This window comes from Trichosurus vulpecula, chromosome 6 (genome assembly GCF_011100635.1).
Source record: "Trichosurus vulpecula isolate mTriVul1 chromosome 6, mTriVul1.pri, whole genome shotgun sequence".
Classification (NCBI taxonomy): Eukaryota; Metazoa; Chordata; class Mammalia; order Diprotodontia; family Phalangeridae; genus Trichosurus; species Trichosurus vulpecula.
In genome coordinates, this window is record NC_050578.1 from 72,091,627 (window position 1) to 72,111,699 (window position 20,073).

The 20,073-nt window shown below is 37.4% G+C and overlaps 1 protein-coding gene across 2 annotated transcripts in view; it reads right to left on the reverse strand.

Moving 5' to 3' along the window:
- The window catches only part of WDFY3 (WD repeat and FYVE domain containing 3), a 316,638-nt gene that overhangs the window by 123,172 nt on the left and 173,393 nt on the right, over positions 1–20,073 (reverse strand). For both annotated transcript variants that reach the window (XM_036763543.1, XM_036763542.1), the window contains 6 exons: positions 19,826–19,938; positions 17,792–18,023; positions 16,835–16,935; positions 16,474–16,692; positions 9,376–9,557; positions 6,905–7,136 (listed from right to left, as the gene is read on the reverse strand). In XM_036763543.1, coding sequence (XP_036619438.1) covers positions 6,905–7,136; positions 9,376–9,557; positions 16,474–16,692; positions 16,835–16,935; positions 17,792–18,023; positions 19,826–19,938 — 1,079 coding nt within the window. The remainder of the gene's footprint in view (positions 1–6,904; positions 7,137–9,375; positions 9,558–16,473; positions 16,693–16,834; positions 16,936–17,791; positions 18,024–19,825; positions 19,939–20,073) is intronic.

The window sequence follows — 20,073 nt, forward strand, 5'->3', positions numbered from 1 at the left end:
TCAAAGAAGAAAAAGAGTTATAGATAAATTCTATGTATATTGATGCAAAAGTTTTAAACAAAATCCTAGCAAGGATATTATAGCAATATATCCAGAAAATAATTCACTATTATCAAGTTGGATTTATATCTGGATTCATGGATGGTTCAACATTAGGAGGTAAAGTATATAATCATGTAAACAATAAAACCAAATTAACTGTTTCAATAGATACAGAAAAAGCCTTTATAAAATATAGCATTTATTTATGGAAAAAAAAAACCCTTTAGAATGTATGCATGGAACGTGTCCTTCTTTACCATGATCACAAAAAGAAATCTAATGCCAAGAGCTCCACTTGTAAAGGAGAAACGATGGAAGCTCTCCTAGCTTAGAGGGATAAAAAACAAAGATGTCTTCCCTATACCGTGAATTGACAACACAGGCCTAGAAATGTTATCTACAGCAATGACAAAAGGGTAAAGCTGAAGTTAAAAACATTGGCACAATTAATCTATCAGTTCTGTAGTATTCCAATCAAGTTACCAGTGGGATGCTTTACAAAAAACAACAAAACTCATTAAGAGCAACAAAAGCTCTAGATCTGAAGAGAATTAATGAAAAGCAGGAAATCAGGGAATACAGCATTATCACACCCCAAACTATACTATGAAGGAATGATCACCAAAACTCTCTGATAGAGGCTAAGCAACAGAAAAGTAGTTTGAGGACAGACTAGATAAGCAAGAACCAAAAGTATTAAGACAAATTGGATGTGTGATAAGGATAAAAATACAAAATAAAGGGGGGAGAAGTACCGATTTCACAAGAATTAATGGAAAAATTGGGAAGCAGTCTGTGAGAAATTAGATTTAGACCAGCATCTTACTCCATTTGACACAACAATCTCCAAAAGATAGTTGCCATAAATGTGAAAGGGCACACAGCTCAAACAAACAAATAAATGAAAACAGAAGGTGCTATCTTTTATATCTTCATAAATCTAAGCGAGAAATTCTTAATCAAAGAATAAAGATGATGGCAAAAGAAAAAATATACTATTTCAATTACAGAAAATTAAAAAGCTTTCACATGAACAAACTTGAGTCAGAGGGAAAAAACACTGGCAGGTGGAAAAAAAAAGTGTGCAAATATACTTCATGAAAAGTCTGATACCCTAGATATTTAATAAACAGGGGTTAAGAAATTAAGACTCAGATGACTAAGAAACATTTTCCAAGACACAATAAAAGATCAAAGGATATGAACAGTTGTCAAAAGAATACAAACTTCCAACAATCCTATGAAAAAATGTTTAAGAGAAATGCAAATGAAAACACCTCTGAGAGTTCACCTCGCACTCAGAAAATTGGTAAAGATGACAAAAATAGAGAGTTCACATTTAAGGGGCTGTAGAAGTTAGCACGCTGAGAGACTGTTAGCAAATCTGTAAACCAGTCCAACCATTATGGAAAGCAATTTGGACTTACACAACCAGAGGCCAAACTGTTCATATCTTAGACTCAGGATTCTCCTGCTAAGAATACATACCAAGGAACCCAAAGACAGAAATGTGTAATATTTACCAAAATACTCACAGAAGCCCCTTTTTGGTATCAAAGAACTAGAAATAAAGAGTCTGCCCATCTACTAGGTAATGGCTGAATAAGTTGTGATATGTGAATATGCACATCATTGCACATTAAGAAACAATTACTATGAGAAATTCAGAGAAATATAGGAATGCTTCTATAAACAGATACAAAATGGAATAAGAAACAGAACAATACATATATAAAAGCTACAAAAATATGAAGGAAAAGAGCACTAAGAGGAAGTCAAACTCTGAGAAACTGTTAAAAAAAATATGACTAATAGGGAAGAGGCGAGCCAAGTCAACAAAGATTTATTAAGTTCTTTCTACATTCCAGGCCCTGTGCTAATTAGGCTCAGGGAATAGTGACACAAGCAGAAAGGACATTCACTCCCTGCCCTCAAAGAGAAGACAACCCATCAAAAGAAGCTGAAAAGGCAAGAGGATCAAAGAAGATAAGGGGCTGAAGTTCAAGGCAAACATGATAACTGATCATACCTTACCCCTCTTGGCAGAAAGGGAGGAGATGTGCAGAGGGAACAGTGTATCTCTTAGGCGATAAGGTCACAGACTGTTTGTGCTTAACTGTTTTTCTTTGTTACAAAGAAATATCCAATTCTAGGGATAGATTTGGGATAAGAAGTGAATATGTCATAAAAAAACAAAGGTACCCCAAAAATAACTTATTTAAAAAGAGGCTTCAGTTTGATCTGAGGAACAAGTTCTCAGTAATGGGAACTGGCCAAAAGTAGAAGAACTGCTTTGGGGATGAGGGGGAATGGGTTCCCTAGTGTGGGTGAAATTCAAGTGGAAGCTCATATGCTTTCAGAGACTCTAGGACCCTATCTGGAATAGGGGAGCCATACTTTTAACGACAGGCAGTGAGCCAAATTCTAGAGTTCTGTAGTAGAAGTGGAGTATGAGTCACCAGAGAAGGAAGCGTACGTGTGCACACCCGCATGTACACACACACAAAGGAGCATGCACACACACATATATTTATCACACTCATGAACTCCTCTCCTTCTTTGTCTGATCTGTGCTCATTAGGCTCTATAATCCTTACATTTCTTAGCATTCTCTCTGGCTGTCACTCGGGCTCAGACTTCACTTTCCTCCTTTCCAAACCTCATGTCTATAGTAGCCAATTCACCCTTCTATGCTGAATCCCTCCTCTATACGTCTTAGCAACACCCATGCTTGGCCAAACCCCAACCTGGATTAATCCCTGAATTGCTCTCCTTTCCTCCTATTCTTATGCTGATGGAGGGAGCTGGAGGATATCACATAACTGAACTGACTGGGTCCAATACAAATTTACGTTATTTATCCAATTTCAACTGGGCCCTCAACTCAGCAAGCTAATTCTTTGACTCTTCCCTAAATGAATCTCTCTTCTACTTGACACTGATACTATTCCAAACCTTTGATACCATTCCTAATTCTAACTTTATTCCAGTCCCTGATGAAAAAGTGACCCTTTTAATCCCCCTCCTCTTCTGCAGCAGATTGTCCCCAGAATTCTTCCCTACCTCTCTCTAAACTTCCATTTCTTCCTATCCCTTGGTTCCTTCTCTGCTGCTTACAAACATGCCCAAGTCTTTCCAATCTTGAAGAGATTTACTGTCTTGCCACCATTTCACAAACTCCTAGGAAGAGCTGTCTACACATACCTTCCCTGCTCTCACTTCTCAACTCAACTGCTTTTCAGTATCTCACCCTAGATGTCCAGTAGACAACTTAAACCCAACATGTCCAAAACAGAACTCCGTATCATTCTCCCTAAACCCTTGCTCCTTCCTACCTTTCCTATTACTGTAGAAAGTAACAGCATCCTCCTATTGTCCCTCTTGCTGGCAACCTACGAGTGTTCCTGGGTGCCTTCCTCTGTCTCACCATCTATATCCAAGCTGTTCCCAAGGCCTATCAATTTCCTCTTTGCATCTCTCTTTTGCCACTTTTCCTATCCCTACTGCTTGGCATGGTGTCTGGCACACAGTAGGTGCTTAATTAGTATTTACTGACTGGCTGACAGATGCCTAACAACTTGACTCCTAGTCACATCACTCAAAAGAAATTAATCCGCCCAAACAGTTTGTCTGGGACTTGTTTTCCCAACCTTCATTTCTTGCAAAGCCCTGCTCAAGTAACACTTTCCATATGGAGCCTCCACTCCTATTAACCTTGTATTTATTTTTATCTATTTTATACATATATACTTAGGTCCGTATTGTATTCCCCCAGAGACTTCAAGGCCATGAAGGCAGGTGCCTCATCTCTACCTGCCTACTGGACATTTCAAACTGGGTGACTTGGAGAAATCTCAAACTCAGTGTGTCCAAATCAGAACTGGTTATCTTCGTCCTCAAGCCCACTCCTCTTCTAAGTTTCCCTATTTCTTCTGGAACACATTTCTTCCAGTCTCTCAGGTTCATAATCTTCACATTATTCTCTACTTCTTACTTTCCTTCCTTCAACCCAAATATCTACTCAGGTGCCAAACCTTGTTTCTAATTCCATGACCCCTCTCACATTCAACTCCTTTTCTCCATTCATATACTCATCTCATTTGTTTGCATTCTCACCTCTTGCCTATACCACTAATGTCTTGGCCTCCTAATTGGTATCACTACTTTGCTTCTTCCCATCAGATTTATCCTCAACACAACTAACTACCAAGATGATTTTACTTAACCCAAGCATGAGCATGACACTCCTCTATTTAATCAATAAACTCCAGTGACTCCCTATTGCCTCTAGGAACAAATATGAATTATTCTATCTGATTTTTAAAGCCCTTAACCACTTGGACCTTTCCAGCCTCATTATATATTTCCCTAAGCTTTTCCTGCATTTTGGGGGGCCAGTCACAACTGGCCTTTTCTCTGTTCTTTATATATCCTACTACATGCTTATCTCCTTTCTTTTGCAATGGCCATCCTCTGTTCTCAATTCCATCTTGTAGAGTCCCTTGTTTCTTCAAAATGCTGCTCAAGAACATTCTTCATCAAGCCTATTCCTTCCCATACCCTCAAATATTAATGCCATCCTTAGCTACCTTGCATTTATTATACATTTATAAACAAAAACATTTATTATGCATTATATAATCATTTGGGAGATAAGTACGTCCTATGTTCCAGGCACTGTGCTAAGTGTTGAGGATACAAACAAACAAAAAAGGCAAATATAGTCCCTTGGCTCAAAAAGCTCACAATCTAATGGGGAAGACAACAAATAAACACATATGTATAAACAAGCTATATACACCATAAAGAGGAAAAAGTAAGAAGCAAGGCATGAGAATTAAGAAGGGTTAAGAAGGCCTTACTGTAGAAGATAAGATCTTAGCAGAGACTTACAGGGAGTCAGGGAAATCAGTAGTCAGAGATAAGAGGGAGAATATTCCAGGCATGGGGGACAGCCAGAGAAAATGCCTGAATCCAAGAGATGGAGTATCTTTTTCTCGAAAAAGCCAGGAGGTCACTATCACTATATTGAAGAGTATGAGGTGAGGAATATGGTTTAAGATTGGAAAGGTAGGAGAGAGCTAGGTTATGAAGGTCTTTGAATGCCAAACAAAGTATTCTGTATTTGATCCTGGAGCTGATCAGTAGCCCCCGGAGTTTATTAGATAGGGATTGTGGTGGTGTATGACACGCTTGAATCTAGGCTTTAGGACAATCAGTTTAGTGGCTGAAGGATGGAGCTGAGTGGGGAGAGACTTGAGGCAGGCAGACCCACCAACCAGCAGGCTGCCATACTAGTGCAGGTTTGAGGTGATAAGGGTCTGTACCAGACTGTCACAGGAGAGAAGGGGGCATATCTGAGAAATGCTGCAAAGGCGAAATCAAGAGATTTCCTATGAGAGCTAAGAGACATTGAGGAGTTGAGGATGTACCTGGTCTGCAAGCCTGAGGGACCAGGTAGATGGTTTGCTTTCTTCTGTAATAGGGAAAATAAGAGAGGTGGAGGGTTTAGATAGAAAGAAGATGAGTACTATGTTCAGCATGTTGAGTTTAGGATATGTACTAAACATCCAGTTTGATCTGTCTGAAAAACAGATGGAAATGAGAGATTAGAGGTCAATGGAGAGGTTCGGCAGGATAGGAAGATCTGAGCATCATCAGCATAGTGATAATAATTAAATTGATGGGAGATGATGAGATCACCAATGAGGTAGTATAGCAGGAGAAGAGAAGAGGGCCTAGGTCAGAAGCCTAAGGAACACCTATGGTCAGAGGGCATGATCTGGATAAGGAACCAGCAAAGAAGGAAGAAGAGGAGAAGTCTGCTAGTTTGGAAGAGAGTCAGGAGAGTGTGCTATGAAAACCTAGAGAGAAAACAGGGTTACCAAGTGTCAAAGGCTGCAAAAAGTTGAGAAAATGACAAGTGAGAAAATCATTAGATCTGGCTGTTACCAGATCTTAACTAATTAACTTATGTGACTTTGGGGAGAGTAGCTTTGGCGGAAAGATGAAGTTGGAAGCCAGATTGTAAGGAGTTAAGGAGTGAGAGGAGAGAAACTGGAGGCACGTACTGTAGATGTTCTTTTCAAATTTAGCAACAAAGAACAGAAGAGATATAGATGGACAGTAGAGATGGAAGGAGAAAGTGATGTTTTTTTGAGGGTGGGGGAGACAAAGGCAGGGAGTAGGGAAGGAACCAGTAGACAGAGAAGAGATTGAGGATAAATGATAGAGTGGGGATGACAGAAGGGACAATCTGAATGGAACTGCTTGAGCAGGGAGAGGGGTTAATTTTGGTAAGGAGTAAGGCTCTGGCATCATGTGAAACAGATGAAGGCGGAGATAGTGGCAGAAGGCATCTGAGTGATATGAGATGGGAAAGGAGGGAGAAGTGGGAGCTCACAGAAAATGGCCTCATTTGTTTCTGTAAAATATGAAGCAAGGTTCTCAGTTGAGAAGGTGGGGGAAGGGGGAGACATAGAAGGCTTTAAGGAAGGACGAAAAAGTTTGCAAGAAACAAGAGAGAGGCAGAGAGGAGAGACACAGAAAGACAGACAGACAGCGAGAGGGAGAGACAGAGAGGAGGGGCACAGAAAGACAGACAGAAAGAGGGAAGGAGGGAGGGAGGGGGAGGGAGAGAGGGAGAGAGAGAATAATATTCTTGTTGTTCTCAAAAGAAGGGATTGCTTTATTCCTTGTATTTTTATTTCCAGTGCCCTGCACATAGCAGGTATTAAAAAATATTTGTTGGATAATTTATAAAAGTTTTTTGATTGACTGTGACAATGTACACAATTCATGAGGACTTTTTTATGAATCATTAAAAGGAGGAATTTTAGCTAAGAGGGACAAGGGTACTTACATGGGACATGTACAGCCTGAAAGCTTCCAACATAGTTTGGTCCTAGTTCATAAATGACATTAACACTTGAAATAGGCAAAACTTCTTCTAAGAAATGTGTGGGTCCCAGGCGCCATACTAATGAAGCAAGCTGGCGTTGAGCAGGTGGTGTGCCAATATAGGCATACACTGTGCTGACAACAGGTGGATTTGCAGAACCTGAACCCCCTGGAGTACTGTGAACATAATGAAGCTATAAAGAAAAATGAGAAGAAATGAATCAGAACAGAAGCAGGTATGCCAGAAAAGGAAAACGAGCAAGTTTAACTTATGCTTTATATCTACATCCCCCAGAGGTCAGTGGGCACCTTCACACTGTGCAAAAGTCCCAAGTACAGCTAAGGACAGGAAGCCTAAGGGCAGAGGATAGAAGTCTGTGTGCTCAAACAGAGCCTGGACCTCTGCCCTTGAGGCAGGGACTGAAGCAGTGGGCTGAACGACTATCTGGCTCTTTGGTAACAGCCGACAACAGAACAAGAGAGATGCAAGAAAATGACAAGCAGATTCAAGGAGAAGATGTGGTTGCAACACATATCATGTTTCTTTCGAAATTCCATTGTAAGGTTGCAGCCAAAGATCAGCATCTCATTGGGGCACGTAAGATGCAGCAATTCGTGTTTTTGCTATAGTACTTCAGCATGTGTTAGTCAGTGGGAAAATGTAAATACACACACGCGCACATGCGCGCACACGCATGCACACTCTCTCTCTCTCTCTCTCTCTCTCGCTCACTTTCCAAACTCCTGTGTACCACGTCTAATTTCAGATTTCAAGGCACACTACTGCTAGGTCCATACGATGCTAAAAATTATTATTCAATTGAATATTAACAAAAAAGTCAATGGAATTGTAGGGGGTACAGAAAATCAGCCAAGTTGATTAAATTATCCATTTTTCAATTGCAGTTTCAAGTAGCCATATTCTCAGATAATTATTGAATACAATTATTATTCAATTGGATTTATTCTATTAAAAATCTTTATATAATTTCTTTTTTTTAGTCCAACCTATTTATTTACAAGCTGGTACTTTATATGAGTGTGAATTCCAATCACTATAAATCACCTACAAATCACACATAAATATCATGAAGCATCCTAAAACCAAATAGTTCTATGAAGTGGTCTAGACTTACATAAAATCCCAAATACTTTAGGATACAGACAATAATTTGAGAAACCCCAGTATGCCTGCTTACAAGAAGAAAGGACCTGGATAATGCAACAGAGATAGTAGAGAGTTTTTGAAAACAAAACAAAACTAAACACTAATTGATCTAAAAATCCATACTTCAGCTTTATTTTAAGTATTAAGAGTAAAGATAAAGCTTAAACACAAAAAAAATCACCAAATGATTGTATCTATACAGCAAAATCAGAGGGAAAAAATGTAGGCTGTGATATTAAGGTGAAGCATACACTGCATGTCTGTTTATTGAAGGAGAGCCTTTAACATGGCATTTCACTCTACTGACTCAAGTTTTTTGTGATGAACAAACATGAAGACATGATTCTCTATATAAGTGAATCATCTGCGTGACTCTGAAGACGTGGTCTGCTATGAAGAAGAATTTGTGAAAGTCTGTCTGCTTCTTACATTTCATTGAGGAGATCTCTGAGCTCTCATGAACATTTTATAAGTAATGAGAAGAGGATGGGTAGTTACTGATATCTTCTTGGTCACCTGCTCATGCTACTAATAATCTTATCTTTTTCATTCTCTTGGAATCTTTCCCTCTGAGGTACTTTAAAAATTTAGCCTTTATTAGTTAATATTATAACATTCTTAAAAGTTTACAAACTAAGATGGTCATTTTTTAAAAGACACCAAAGCATAACAATTCTACTCCTGAAAATATAATCTTTCCTTGATTTTTACATTTATACTCCTGTCTCCGGAGTTTACATAGGAAACCTTTCCCCCTCTGTCACATGTGATCAGGGTGTTAATAAATAAAATAAGGCTCAATATATCCAAGAAGCAAGATGAAAGGAGAGATACAGACATGAAATGGGAATCAGAAGTTATTTATAAATAATATTTTACTACCCAAAGCAAAAAGCAGCACAGCTCAAGGGAACAGTGCTGCATTGGAGTCGCTGTGATCTCAGGCTAGTCATTTAACCTCTGTGAAGGTGAAATTTCTTCAGTGTGTACAATGATGGGGTGAGATTAGATGCTCCTTACAGCTTCAAATTATGTGCCTCTGTATAGAAGACTCTTCTACATTTATACACAAACCTACAGTCCACAACTCCATTGTTGCCCTACAAGTGCTCCCCCATGTCATTCATTAATACAGTGATACAAAGAATAGGGTAAGGAGTGTAAAACATCACATCAGAAGCAACGTGGAGACCAATTTGAGCAAGAACACAATTTAAACAAATAAAAAATATCAATAGTGTAGGGATTTAAAAATATAGACATACCTTCACTGTATTGACAAGTTGCCCATCAAGATAGAGGGCAGCAGTGCTGTTTTTCAACATGCCTTTACTCATTACCAGGACAAGATGATGCCACTGTCCTTCAACTATGAGTTCTCCACAGCGGAAGCGGGCACAGCAAGGAAGGATTTCATAAAATGAGGATTCTTCACTGAAGTCATCGACTAAAACAAAAAAGAAAACTTAATGGAACACTTATGCCAATCTCATCTCTGTGATTTAGATCAATTTAAGGACTTTGCTTTAAAGCAAATACATAAAGACAGATATTAAGTATCACTCTTCATTCAACATCACGATGCTATTAGCAAGCATGTGATTCTTTCCAAGTACTACCCAAATAATAACATGCTATATAATACTACCCAAAGATTAGTTTTTAAGTAATATATCCAGATAAGAATTTTGGAAAATAAAGAATACAAAGGAATTAGGTTACACAAACTATTCAAAAGATAAATACTATTATTCATGACTTCGTAAGAGTTTTTATTTTATAAGTGGCTATGAAGGAAAGGGAAGTCAGCATTTCTATAACCCCGATCATGTGCCAGACACTGTGCTAAGGACTCTATAAATACTATCTCATTTGATCCCCACAATAACCCTATAGGTTTCGTCACTTGGGTTTATAACAAAAAACTCTAAGGGAGATAAGAAACTTTGGTTTAATTTTCTTAAAATTTAAACAGCATTGAATAAAGTGGACTGCACAGTTGACTGGAGGCAGGAAACATCTATAAGTATGATAGAAGTCTTTACTTCTTTGAGAGCATTCATGTTAAAAGAAGAGCAAATTGTAAACGAAAGTAAAAGAAGAACTGACTGTAATGGTGACTGTTACAGATAAGGGTCAAATGAGATCTTTTATATGAAGTACTGTGTAAATCTTTTAAGACCTATAGGAATGAGATTTATTATTATGACCACCACCACCATTATCACCACTATGGTCATCATCATCACATTTTTCTCATATTTTTGAAGAACTTCAGATAGAAACGGTACTGAGGCAAGTGACAATCTTTCTACTATTAATTCACATTTAATGGCCAACGACCATTACTCAAGCAGAAAAACAAATACATTCTATAGCTAAATGACAGTATTAAAATGTAAATAAGAGACAGGCTCACAGAAAACATTTCCAGTAGCAGAGAAGCTTCTTTTTTGATATCCTCTTTATAATTAAAAAAATAATTTCATGCCATGCACCTCAAAAATTAGGTATATTTGGCACGGCAACAATATTAAGAACAGATTTAGATAAATTCCTACGCATTAATATTATGTTTGGTTATCTGCCCACAACAGCTTGATGCCAGTAATAGTGTGGTTATAGTACAATTTACTGATTGCACTTCTCCAAGATATTTTGAGATCTGTATTAGTAGTGAGGAGATTTGTCAAGTGTTAGTCGATGAAGGATCCCAGAATTTGAGAAGTGGAAGAGACCGTAGCAGTCACTTCATCTAATCCATACGCAAAAGACTATTAAGGACTCTGGCAAGAATTTTGTTGGCAGTAACTAAGAGAGAGACCATCCCTGTGATTATCACAGGACAACCTATTTCCTTTTCCTTTACAGAGATGGACAATGGAGGCATCCTCAAACCTCCTCATGCCATGTAACCCAGAAGTTTTCAGTCATCTTTCGTAGACTCCTTGCCTTGTAGATCTCCACTGGAATAGAATCAGGACAAGGTGCTTTGCCATACTAGAGGCACCTAATGGCATTCAATTTTCTTTTCTTCAATTGGAAGTTCAACTAGGCAGGTACTGACTTCAGTCTGAGGTAAAAAGTCAATGGCTTCAGCATTGGTTGATGATGGTTTGTTGAGAAAGCCTCTGAGGCTGAGATGCAACTGAGTACGGATCAATTCTCTGCCACTTGTGCTAATTTTGGCCTGATGATTAACACCAAGAAGACAGAGGTTCTCCACCAGCCAGTATCGAACCATCCATTTATGAAACCATCAGTCTCAGAAAATGGAGAAATTTTCAATGCTACGGATAAGTTCACTTACCTTGGCAGTAAATTTTCCAGGGATGTATACGTAGATGATGAAGTTGATGCACACATTGCCAGAGCTAGCTCAGTGTTTGGGAGGCTCCAAAAGAAAGTGTGGGAGAGAAGAAGTATTAGGCTGCCTACCAAACTGAAGGTCTACAAAGGCATTGTGCTGACTTCATTGTTGTATGCCTGTGAAACCTGGACAGTATACCAGCACCATGCCAGGAAACTGAATCGCTTCCATTTGAATTGTCTTAGGAAGATTCTGACAATCACCTGACAGGATTAGGTTCTCAAGCTGAACTGCCAAGCATTCAAACTTTACTGCAAAAAGTGCAACTCCAATGGACTGGCCATGTTGTTTGAATGCTGAATGTACATTTGCCTAAAAGACTATTTTACGGAGAACTCACACAAGACAAATGCTCACACAGAGGTCAGAAGAAGCAATATAAAGACACTCTCAAGGTCTCCCTGAAGAACTACAGGATTGATTGTGAGACATGGTAGACACTAGCACAGGATCAGCAAGGCATGCCCACATCAAGGAAGGTGCTGTGCTCTACGAGCAAAGCAGAATTGCAGTAGCTCAAAAAAAAAAACACAACATGCACAAATTTAGATACATCTCCACTCCAAAAGTTCACGTCGACTAGTTGTGCCTGACTTGACTATTTGAGCCTTCCAAATTTGTACTGGTCTGATCAGCTGCTGTGGGACACACTATGTCTTGATCCCAACATAGTGATATCATTTTGGTCCTCTTTGAGCACGAAGGACAACAAACAACGATATTCTCTCTATATACGTTCTCCATTTTATCAATGTTATTCTTAAACTAAGATGCCCAGAATGGAATACATTAGTCCAGAGTGTGATGAGGACAGAAGACAGTAGAATTATCACCTTCTGTTCCTGGAAGCTATATCTCTCTTAAAGTAGCCTAAGACTGTATTAAGTTTCTTTGGATACTACATTAAACTGCTGAAAATATCGATCTTGCAATCCACTCAAATTCCCAAATTCTGTTTAGAACCTATCCTTCACTTATATTTGTGGAATTGACAGCACAATACTCTGTACTTATCCTTACTGAATTTCATGTTATTAAATTCAGCTCAATATTATAGCTTGTCAAGATCATCATAGATCTAGACATCTGGTTTGCTTATGCTCACTTCATTCCACTTCAGTTCATACGTGTCTTCTGAAGTTTCTATGCAACCATCCCTTTCATAAATTTTTTTAACCAGGCAGTAATATTCCATTAAATCTGTATGCCATAATTAGCTCACTCATTCCCACAGTAGATAGCAAGTCTCTTAGTCAGATATTTGCCAGCACAAAAAGAATTGCTCTAAATATTCTAGAAATATGGGACCTCTTCCTTTTTCCTTCTTCTATTAGGCCTAGTATTGTTATCACAAGGTCAAAGGATACTCTAAATTTATTGACCTCTGGCCACAATTCCAAACTGCTAAACTGCTTTCAAGGATGGCCAAAACACCTCATGGCTTCACCAACCATCATGTGTGCCTCTCTTCCTACATCCTCACCAACATTTACCTTTTTTTTTTTTTGCATCTCTGCCAATCCAATTTTGGAGGGGTAGAACCTTATAGTTGCTTTAATTTATATCTATTAGTGATTTGGAGCATTTTTTCACCATAAAACTTTTGAAAGCTTAGATTGCTTCCTCTGAAAACTACACATTAATATCCTTTGACCTCTTTATCAACTGGGGAATGACTCCTATTCTAAAAAAAGTGAATCACTTCATTCTATATTTTAGGCATAAGATCTTTATGAGGTTCAGAAAAATTGTTCAAATATCTTCCCCCAAATTACCCATTTCCTTCTAACTTTAACCAAAATGGTTTTGTTTGTGCAACAACTTTCATGTAATCAAAATTGTCTAATCTGTCTTCTTTCATCACGCTCTTCCCTTTTTTGTTCATGAACTCTTCCTCACCATAGGTATAAAGGGTCATTACTTTCTGGTTCTTCACATGTATGAGCTGTTTCAAACTAGATTAATCACTTAACCTCTTTCTACCTTATTTTCCTCAACTGTAAAATAAGAATTTAACTACCTCTGTCTCCCACAGATCCTCCCACAGTGAGGATCAAATAACATATTTGTAAAGCTAACACAGTGCCTGGGACATAGCAGATGCTTAATAAATCTTTATTCCCTTTCCCTACCCCATTTTATGCAACAATGTTAGGTCTAGGTAATTGTGGGCAATTGTGGCTCAGTGATAGTTATCTAGAATATTTTGAGGGCTGTATTTGTAATGAGGGGAAGTGTCACCGAACATTCCATGAAAAAGAGACAAATTCTGATCCATAATTCCAGCCAGCTGGCAATGCCTTGGCTAGGTAGTGCGCAAGTGCTAAGTATTTACAGCTTGCAATGATATTCTACATGGTTTTTTCCTGTTTCACTGTACAGTCACAACTAATCATCAATTCTGGGTTTTATAGGGATAAGGATGGAAACTGGATCTGTTGTTACTTTGATACAGGAATCTGTGAAATGAAGAAACTTCTTCTACCAACCCAAGTTGACATCTGTGCTGCAAGTTATAGTCATGGAGAATTCACTGCCACACTGAGGTCAGTGACTTGCCCAAGGTGATGCAGCCACTGAGCTCCCAGAAGGATGTGAGCCCAGATCTTCTTGGCTTTGAAGACATCTTGCTTTCCATTACTCCATGCTGCCTCCTTAGGACAATGTCAGCTTCTGAGATTTCTGGTGACAAGACCTGATCCTGAAATGCCAACACAAACTTCCCATTTGACCCAGTTATTTGGAAGATACTTCTTTGTCAACATATGGTTGGCTTTGTTTTTGAGGAAGTCACACAGGAAGGGCCTTTTAATTCCATTCTTGGATTTTAAACATTAAGAAATGTTTAAAAGCTCCAGTCAAAGATAAAACAATTTCAGTTACATTCTACAAAGCCAATGGCATATGATGTGACTGTCACTTAGTGAAATGATGCCTTCTTGTTTCAAAATATTTCTATAAGTTTTCGACCTGTTTATCATGTGCTCTAAGAATGTGTATCACACATCTTCCTCTGTTGTGGTCTATACACATTAATGATTCTGTAGCTTCCTCAGTGTGATGGGGCCAGCATTTCCTTAATATTGTATGGGTTTTTCATTATATGCTTTTCCAGTATGTAGTGCTTCATTATACAGTAGTTCAGCGTTTAGTGTACAGTAGAGACTGGTATTGGGTAGGACCAAAGGTACTCCAATAAGAGGCTAAAATACAATGAAGGAGAAGGTTTCAGAGAAACCTTAGATGACTTGTATGAAGAGATGTAGAATGAAGTATGCAGAACCTTCCTCTATGAAGCTTTTCCTCAGCCTCTCTCCTTAATGGTCTCAAATGTTATCATTTAGACTTTTCCTATTCACATATTTTACAATTTATTTTTCATTTATCTCTCTACATGTCTTATCCTTTCCACTAGATTATAAGTACCTTCTTTATGACTCATTAATCTTTTTAACTTGAACCCTTTGCACAGGGTGCTACTTAAAAAAACAAAAGAAAACAATTTGCTTACATGACTTGGCCCTTGTAGAGTATGTTGTAGCGGGATTTCTTTTCTTTTTTTGATCTCTCAAAAATTTTTAATTTGTGGAATAAAACAAGTATTTCTATAACACAGTACAATGAAAAAGATCATTGCACGTGAAACTGCAAATCTACTATGCATAACTTGCTATTCCTTTCAAATATACAACAAAATTATCATGCAAATTTCTTTTTTCTCCGCGCCCCCCCCCCAACCTTAGAGATGGTTACCGTTAGACACAAATAGGTATACGCATGTAAAATTATTCTATACATACTTCTATTTATCAGTTCTTTCTCTGGATGCAGATAGCATCTTTCTTCATATGTCCTTTATAGTTAATTTGGGTATTTATAATAGACAAAATAACTTATTCACTCAAAGTTGTTCTTAAAACAATACTGCTGTTATTGTATATAATGTTCTCTTGGTTCTACTCTTTTTGCTCTTCATTATTTCATGCAACTCTTTCCAAGTACTTCTAAAATCATTGAGCTCATCATTTCTTAAAGTACAGTGATATTGTGGGATTTATTTTCAAGGCAGGAGTTTAAGTAGATAAATATTGAGTCCCTTCCAACTAATAAATTCTGTTTCTATGATTCAAGGGGCTTGCCTTCCCATATCTAGACAGCCTTTATACCACCCCCTTCCCCTCAACTCCCCTAGCCACTCTCTAGCCCACATAGCTGCCTAATACCCAGGACATGAGAATCTACCTGAACTCATTTTGTAATAATTAACACACTCCTGCCCATCCCTGCGATCCTGAGCCCCCTCCAGGCCCCCCTTGTAATTGTTCAAATCTAACCCCACCCTCCTCAATGCAATCCCTCCAATCTCCCACTCTAACGCTATCCAGCCCTTCCACTGTGCCCTGTGGAATGCCTGCTCTATAGATAACAAATGAGATTTTATTTTGGCCTTTTTCCTTCCACATCCTCTCCTAACAACACTGCTCCCCAGGCTTCCCTTTCTAGTGCTTGTTGTACTTTCTCTCATACTCTTCCTGCCCTGACTTGCTCAATGCATTTGGAGGGGCAGGAAGGGGGAGAAAGTAGTTTGGATAACTCAGCAGTACCCAACGCCACTTACAGATTTTCCTTCTACCACCTTCTAGTACCCAATAATCCCCAATAAGCACCATCAAAAAGTTTGGTTCCTCAGCAAGCAAAGTCAATCTAAATTCATATATACCTGGTTACCCTCTCTTCAAGTCTATATTTTGTTCTGGTTGAGATTAGTTGAAAATATAGAGAACCACTTCATATAGTCTTAATGATAAAATACTTTAATTAATATGATTCATGATTACACTTTAGTATGTTACTTAACATGGAATACTTTTTGAAAACATTAATATGAGGCTTTGTGAAATCCAACATTAATTTTCTAATGGATTAAAAGTTGGATCCAACAAAATTACTTTATTTTTTTTCCCCAGTACTCAAAGGAAAAGGAAAAACTTACCATAATTCTGGAGTAGTTCCTCTTTAGTAGAAACAATTAGGGACCGGTCTTTTGCTGATAGTACTATGGCAAGGCACACATAGTGCTGCTCAGAAGAATTTGCTCGCCTCACGAGTGTCAAAAGTCTGACTGGGTGGTTATTTGGAGATGAACTAAAATGTTCAATACAAAACCAGCTTGAGTAGCTTAATCCAGATGGAGGAGGGAAGAATCTTTCACCTGGAGGAGATATATATTTATGGGGGAGGGGGAGAGAGAGAGATTTATATATATTTACATATATTTATGGATGACACAATGAAAAATTTGGAATTATAAAAAATAAAATCTCATAAACCCAAATGTACTGAATAGTATTTACCAGTTCCAATTCCACTGATTACAGTACCATCAGTAAGACCTGTTGTAGCAGCGTTATTTGTAGGTGCATTATGAGGTGCCAAACTGGGTAGGAACAGGCAACTATTAATAGTAAAAAAGAAAAGAAACAAACACTTTAAACAGAAACATATTTTCTTCTATCTCATCATTGGTTTTGTATTTCCCAGCTAAAGATAACTGTACATAATGAAAGTATCCAAATTTAACAGCCTGCCTGCCACACTGTGGAATAGAATTGGCCATGGCCTCCAAAAGCCTATATAAACAGAATACTGTATGTCTGTCGTCTGAGAACTAGCCTAAAGAGGCTTATCACTAGGGGGGGACACAGAGCAATAAAATTTTCAGCCGCAACTCATAAGAACCACATACTTCAGTACTGAGACCTTGCTTGTGTTCTGAGTATTTGAGGGAAGACTCCAACTGATGAAATTATGAAGCTTTGAAAGACTAAAACAAATTCTATTTTGAAGCCTTATTGTAGCATGGCAATGACTGGTTCGGAGGGCAAGGTCAAAGAAATGAAAGCTCTGGAACATTCAACAAATTTGGGAAGGCTTTCAGTAGGGTTCTGGTGACAAGCTATGCTTGCTGTTTGAGGATAAACCTAGGTTTGGAGAGGCACATCACCAGCAAGCTGGCCACTTGATGATGAGCACTTTGGCCGTGAAACAAATCAGATTACAGATTCAAAGCTGGTAAGGACCTTAGATGTCAGGCCCCTCTTTTTTTTTTTTTGTAGATGAAAAAACTGAAGCTCAAACAAGTTAAACAGTTTGTAAGTATAAGAGGCTGGATTTGAAGCCCTCATGACTCCACAACTGCATAACTTCATGACCTTAGAGTTCAGTACTCTAATTAATATGCCATGTTCTTTTTAAATGGATAAATATATGTAGACATACATATATATAGAGGACTTAAATAAAGTACTTACCCAAATCCTTCAAGCGATGTGTCAAACTCAACAAAAGCAGGGGTAACTGATGATCCATGCAGCCTGATATCATGTGGAGTTGTCATTGAGACCAAACACTTTACCCTCGTCAAAGGTACAGTGCTTCCTTCGGCAGATTTTACCAAACTCTTGCTTATCCGATAGTGGTTATCTTCATGTAAACTAAATACGTTATCAGAACCTAGTCCTTCAACAGATGTGACCATACTACCTATAAGGAAAAAAGTGTTTTTTTTTCCTCTTTAATAGATTCTTATTTATTTCATTAAATTTTCCCCAATTACAAGTAAAAAGTGTAAAATTAATTTAAAAAAATTATTTCTCAGTTTTCTCCTTCTTTCTAGCTACTTTTTTGTGCTTTAATTTTTTTGTTTGTTTGTTTTAAATTAATTTCAGCAAGGCCAAGTGACTTGCCCAAGGGCCACATGGTTAATCAGGAGTAGAGGATGGATTTTCACCCAGGCCCTGTCTCTGATTTCAGCACTCTCTTCATTATACAACTGTCTTTATATAAACTTACTAAATTTTAATACATTACATTTATATATGTATGATACTTAAAATATTATGCTATCTTAATCTACAAAAATCTTTATACATATTCTCTTTGAACTTAGAGAAAATTAATTTATATGTACATTTACCCTTTAAAGATTTTGAGATTGACAAATGGGTTGAGAAATGATTAAAACCTAAAGTTTTATTACCTAGTCTATTATTCTTACTAAAATTGTCACTGAGAAGACAAAAAGAAATCTTATTCCTGGTTATAGCTTTCTTTTCATAGAAATAATGGGATTCAAAACATATTTTTGTTAACATTTAATTATCAACATATTTGTTAAAGTAAAAAAAGATATATAAATTTTCCTATGATTCTACAAATAAAATATAACTATTTCGAGAATCTAAAATTTCAAAAATTCTTGCATTGTATCCATTGACAGAGAAGTCATGTCTTAAAGTATCAATATCATAAACAATAGATTATATGTGTTTGTATTTCCAAGCTAATCTTTAATATTTTAGGACTTTTTAGGATTTTTAAAAAAAATTTAGGATTTTTTTTTGATAAAATGACTTAGTGCTGGATACATGGCAGTTCTGATAGGAGCAATGGAATCCAAATATACATAAAACAAAAACTCCCAGGTAACAGACATTAATTAATAGGCAGTTATGAGATGAAGAATAATAGCTAAAATTACAGTGCTTTATGATACACTTTAGACATATTATCTCAGCTGAGTGCTTCCACAGTTTCCAAAGAAACCATGAAGTTTATATAACACAAACACTACTAGTTGCTGAGGCTAGTAATTTCCACAAAAGAAAAGGATGACTTAAGGAATCCTGATTTCCTGTCATGACAATGTTTTTCCTGTCCTATTCAATTACTGCATCAATTTCAATCCATCAAACAATAATTAAAACATTAGTTGCAGCACATTTCATTTTAAATTCATTCTGATTACTAATGGTCCTGGAAATAAAATTTTACCATAAACAATGAGAAGATAACTACTCTGTCAATACAACAAGAGTGGCTTCCATGTAATGCAACTCAGATATTCCCAAGAAAGGAGCTTCTTTTCCTATTGAGCAGGTAGGAAACTCCAGAAGACAATGGGAACAGAAAAAATTGCCATAGGCTATATACCAAATGTTTCTTGCATCAGTTCACCCAATGGTATCACAATGTTGTTGGTGAAAGTCTAAGTTAGAGAACATTAAAAACTCGTTTCTGAGTATATCACAGCAATGAAAATGGCCAACTACGCCAATTTATCATTGCAAGTGTTACAGAATTCTTACTTTGTTGTTGAGACTTCAATTTTCCAATTGTCTGGAAATATCTCATTTGCATATGGCTGCTTGTATTTCAATAATGCCATTAAGATGGCCTGTTTAAGTATTTACCTACTTACCAATTATAGTCATTCAACATATCCAGGTGAATGATCACAAAAATGATACACAGAATGTAAAAGAGAGAATTCAGATTCCACTTACCTCTCATCTCTGGTTCATAACTTAATGAACTGGGTTTGTGGATGCGATACTGTTTTAAAAGTTTTTTATCCCAGGCACCACAATTTAAAGGATTTGCCAAACGTAAAAATTCCCTAATAAAGAGAATCAATTAAATGGAAGTTTAGTGAATTTGCCATGGAAAAGCAAATATACATATTTACAACATCAAATATAAACAATGTAATTTATGTTAGCAATACCTCCCACTTTCTCTTTTAAAGTTTTAT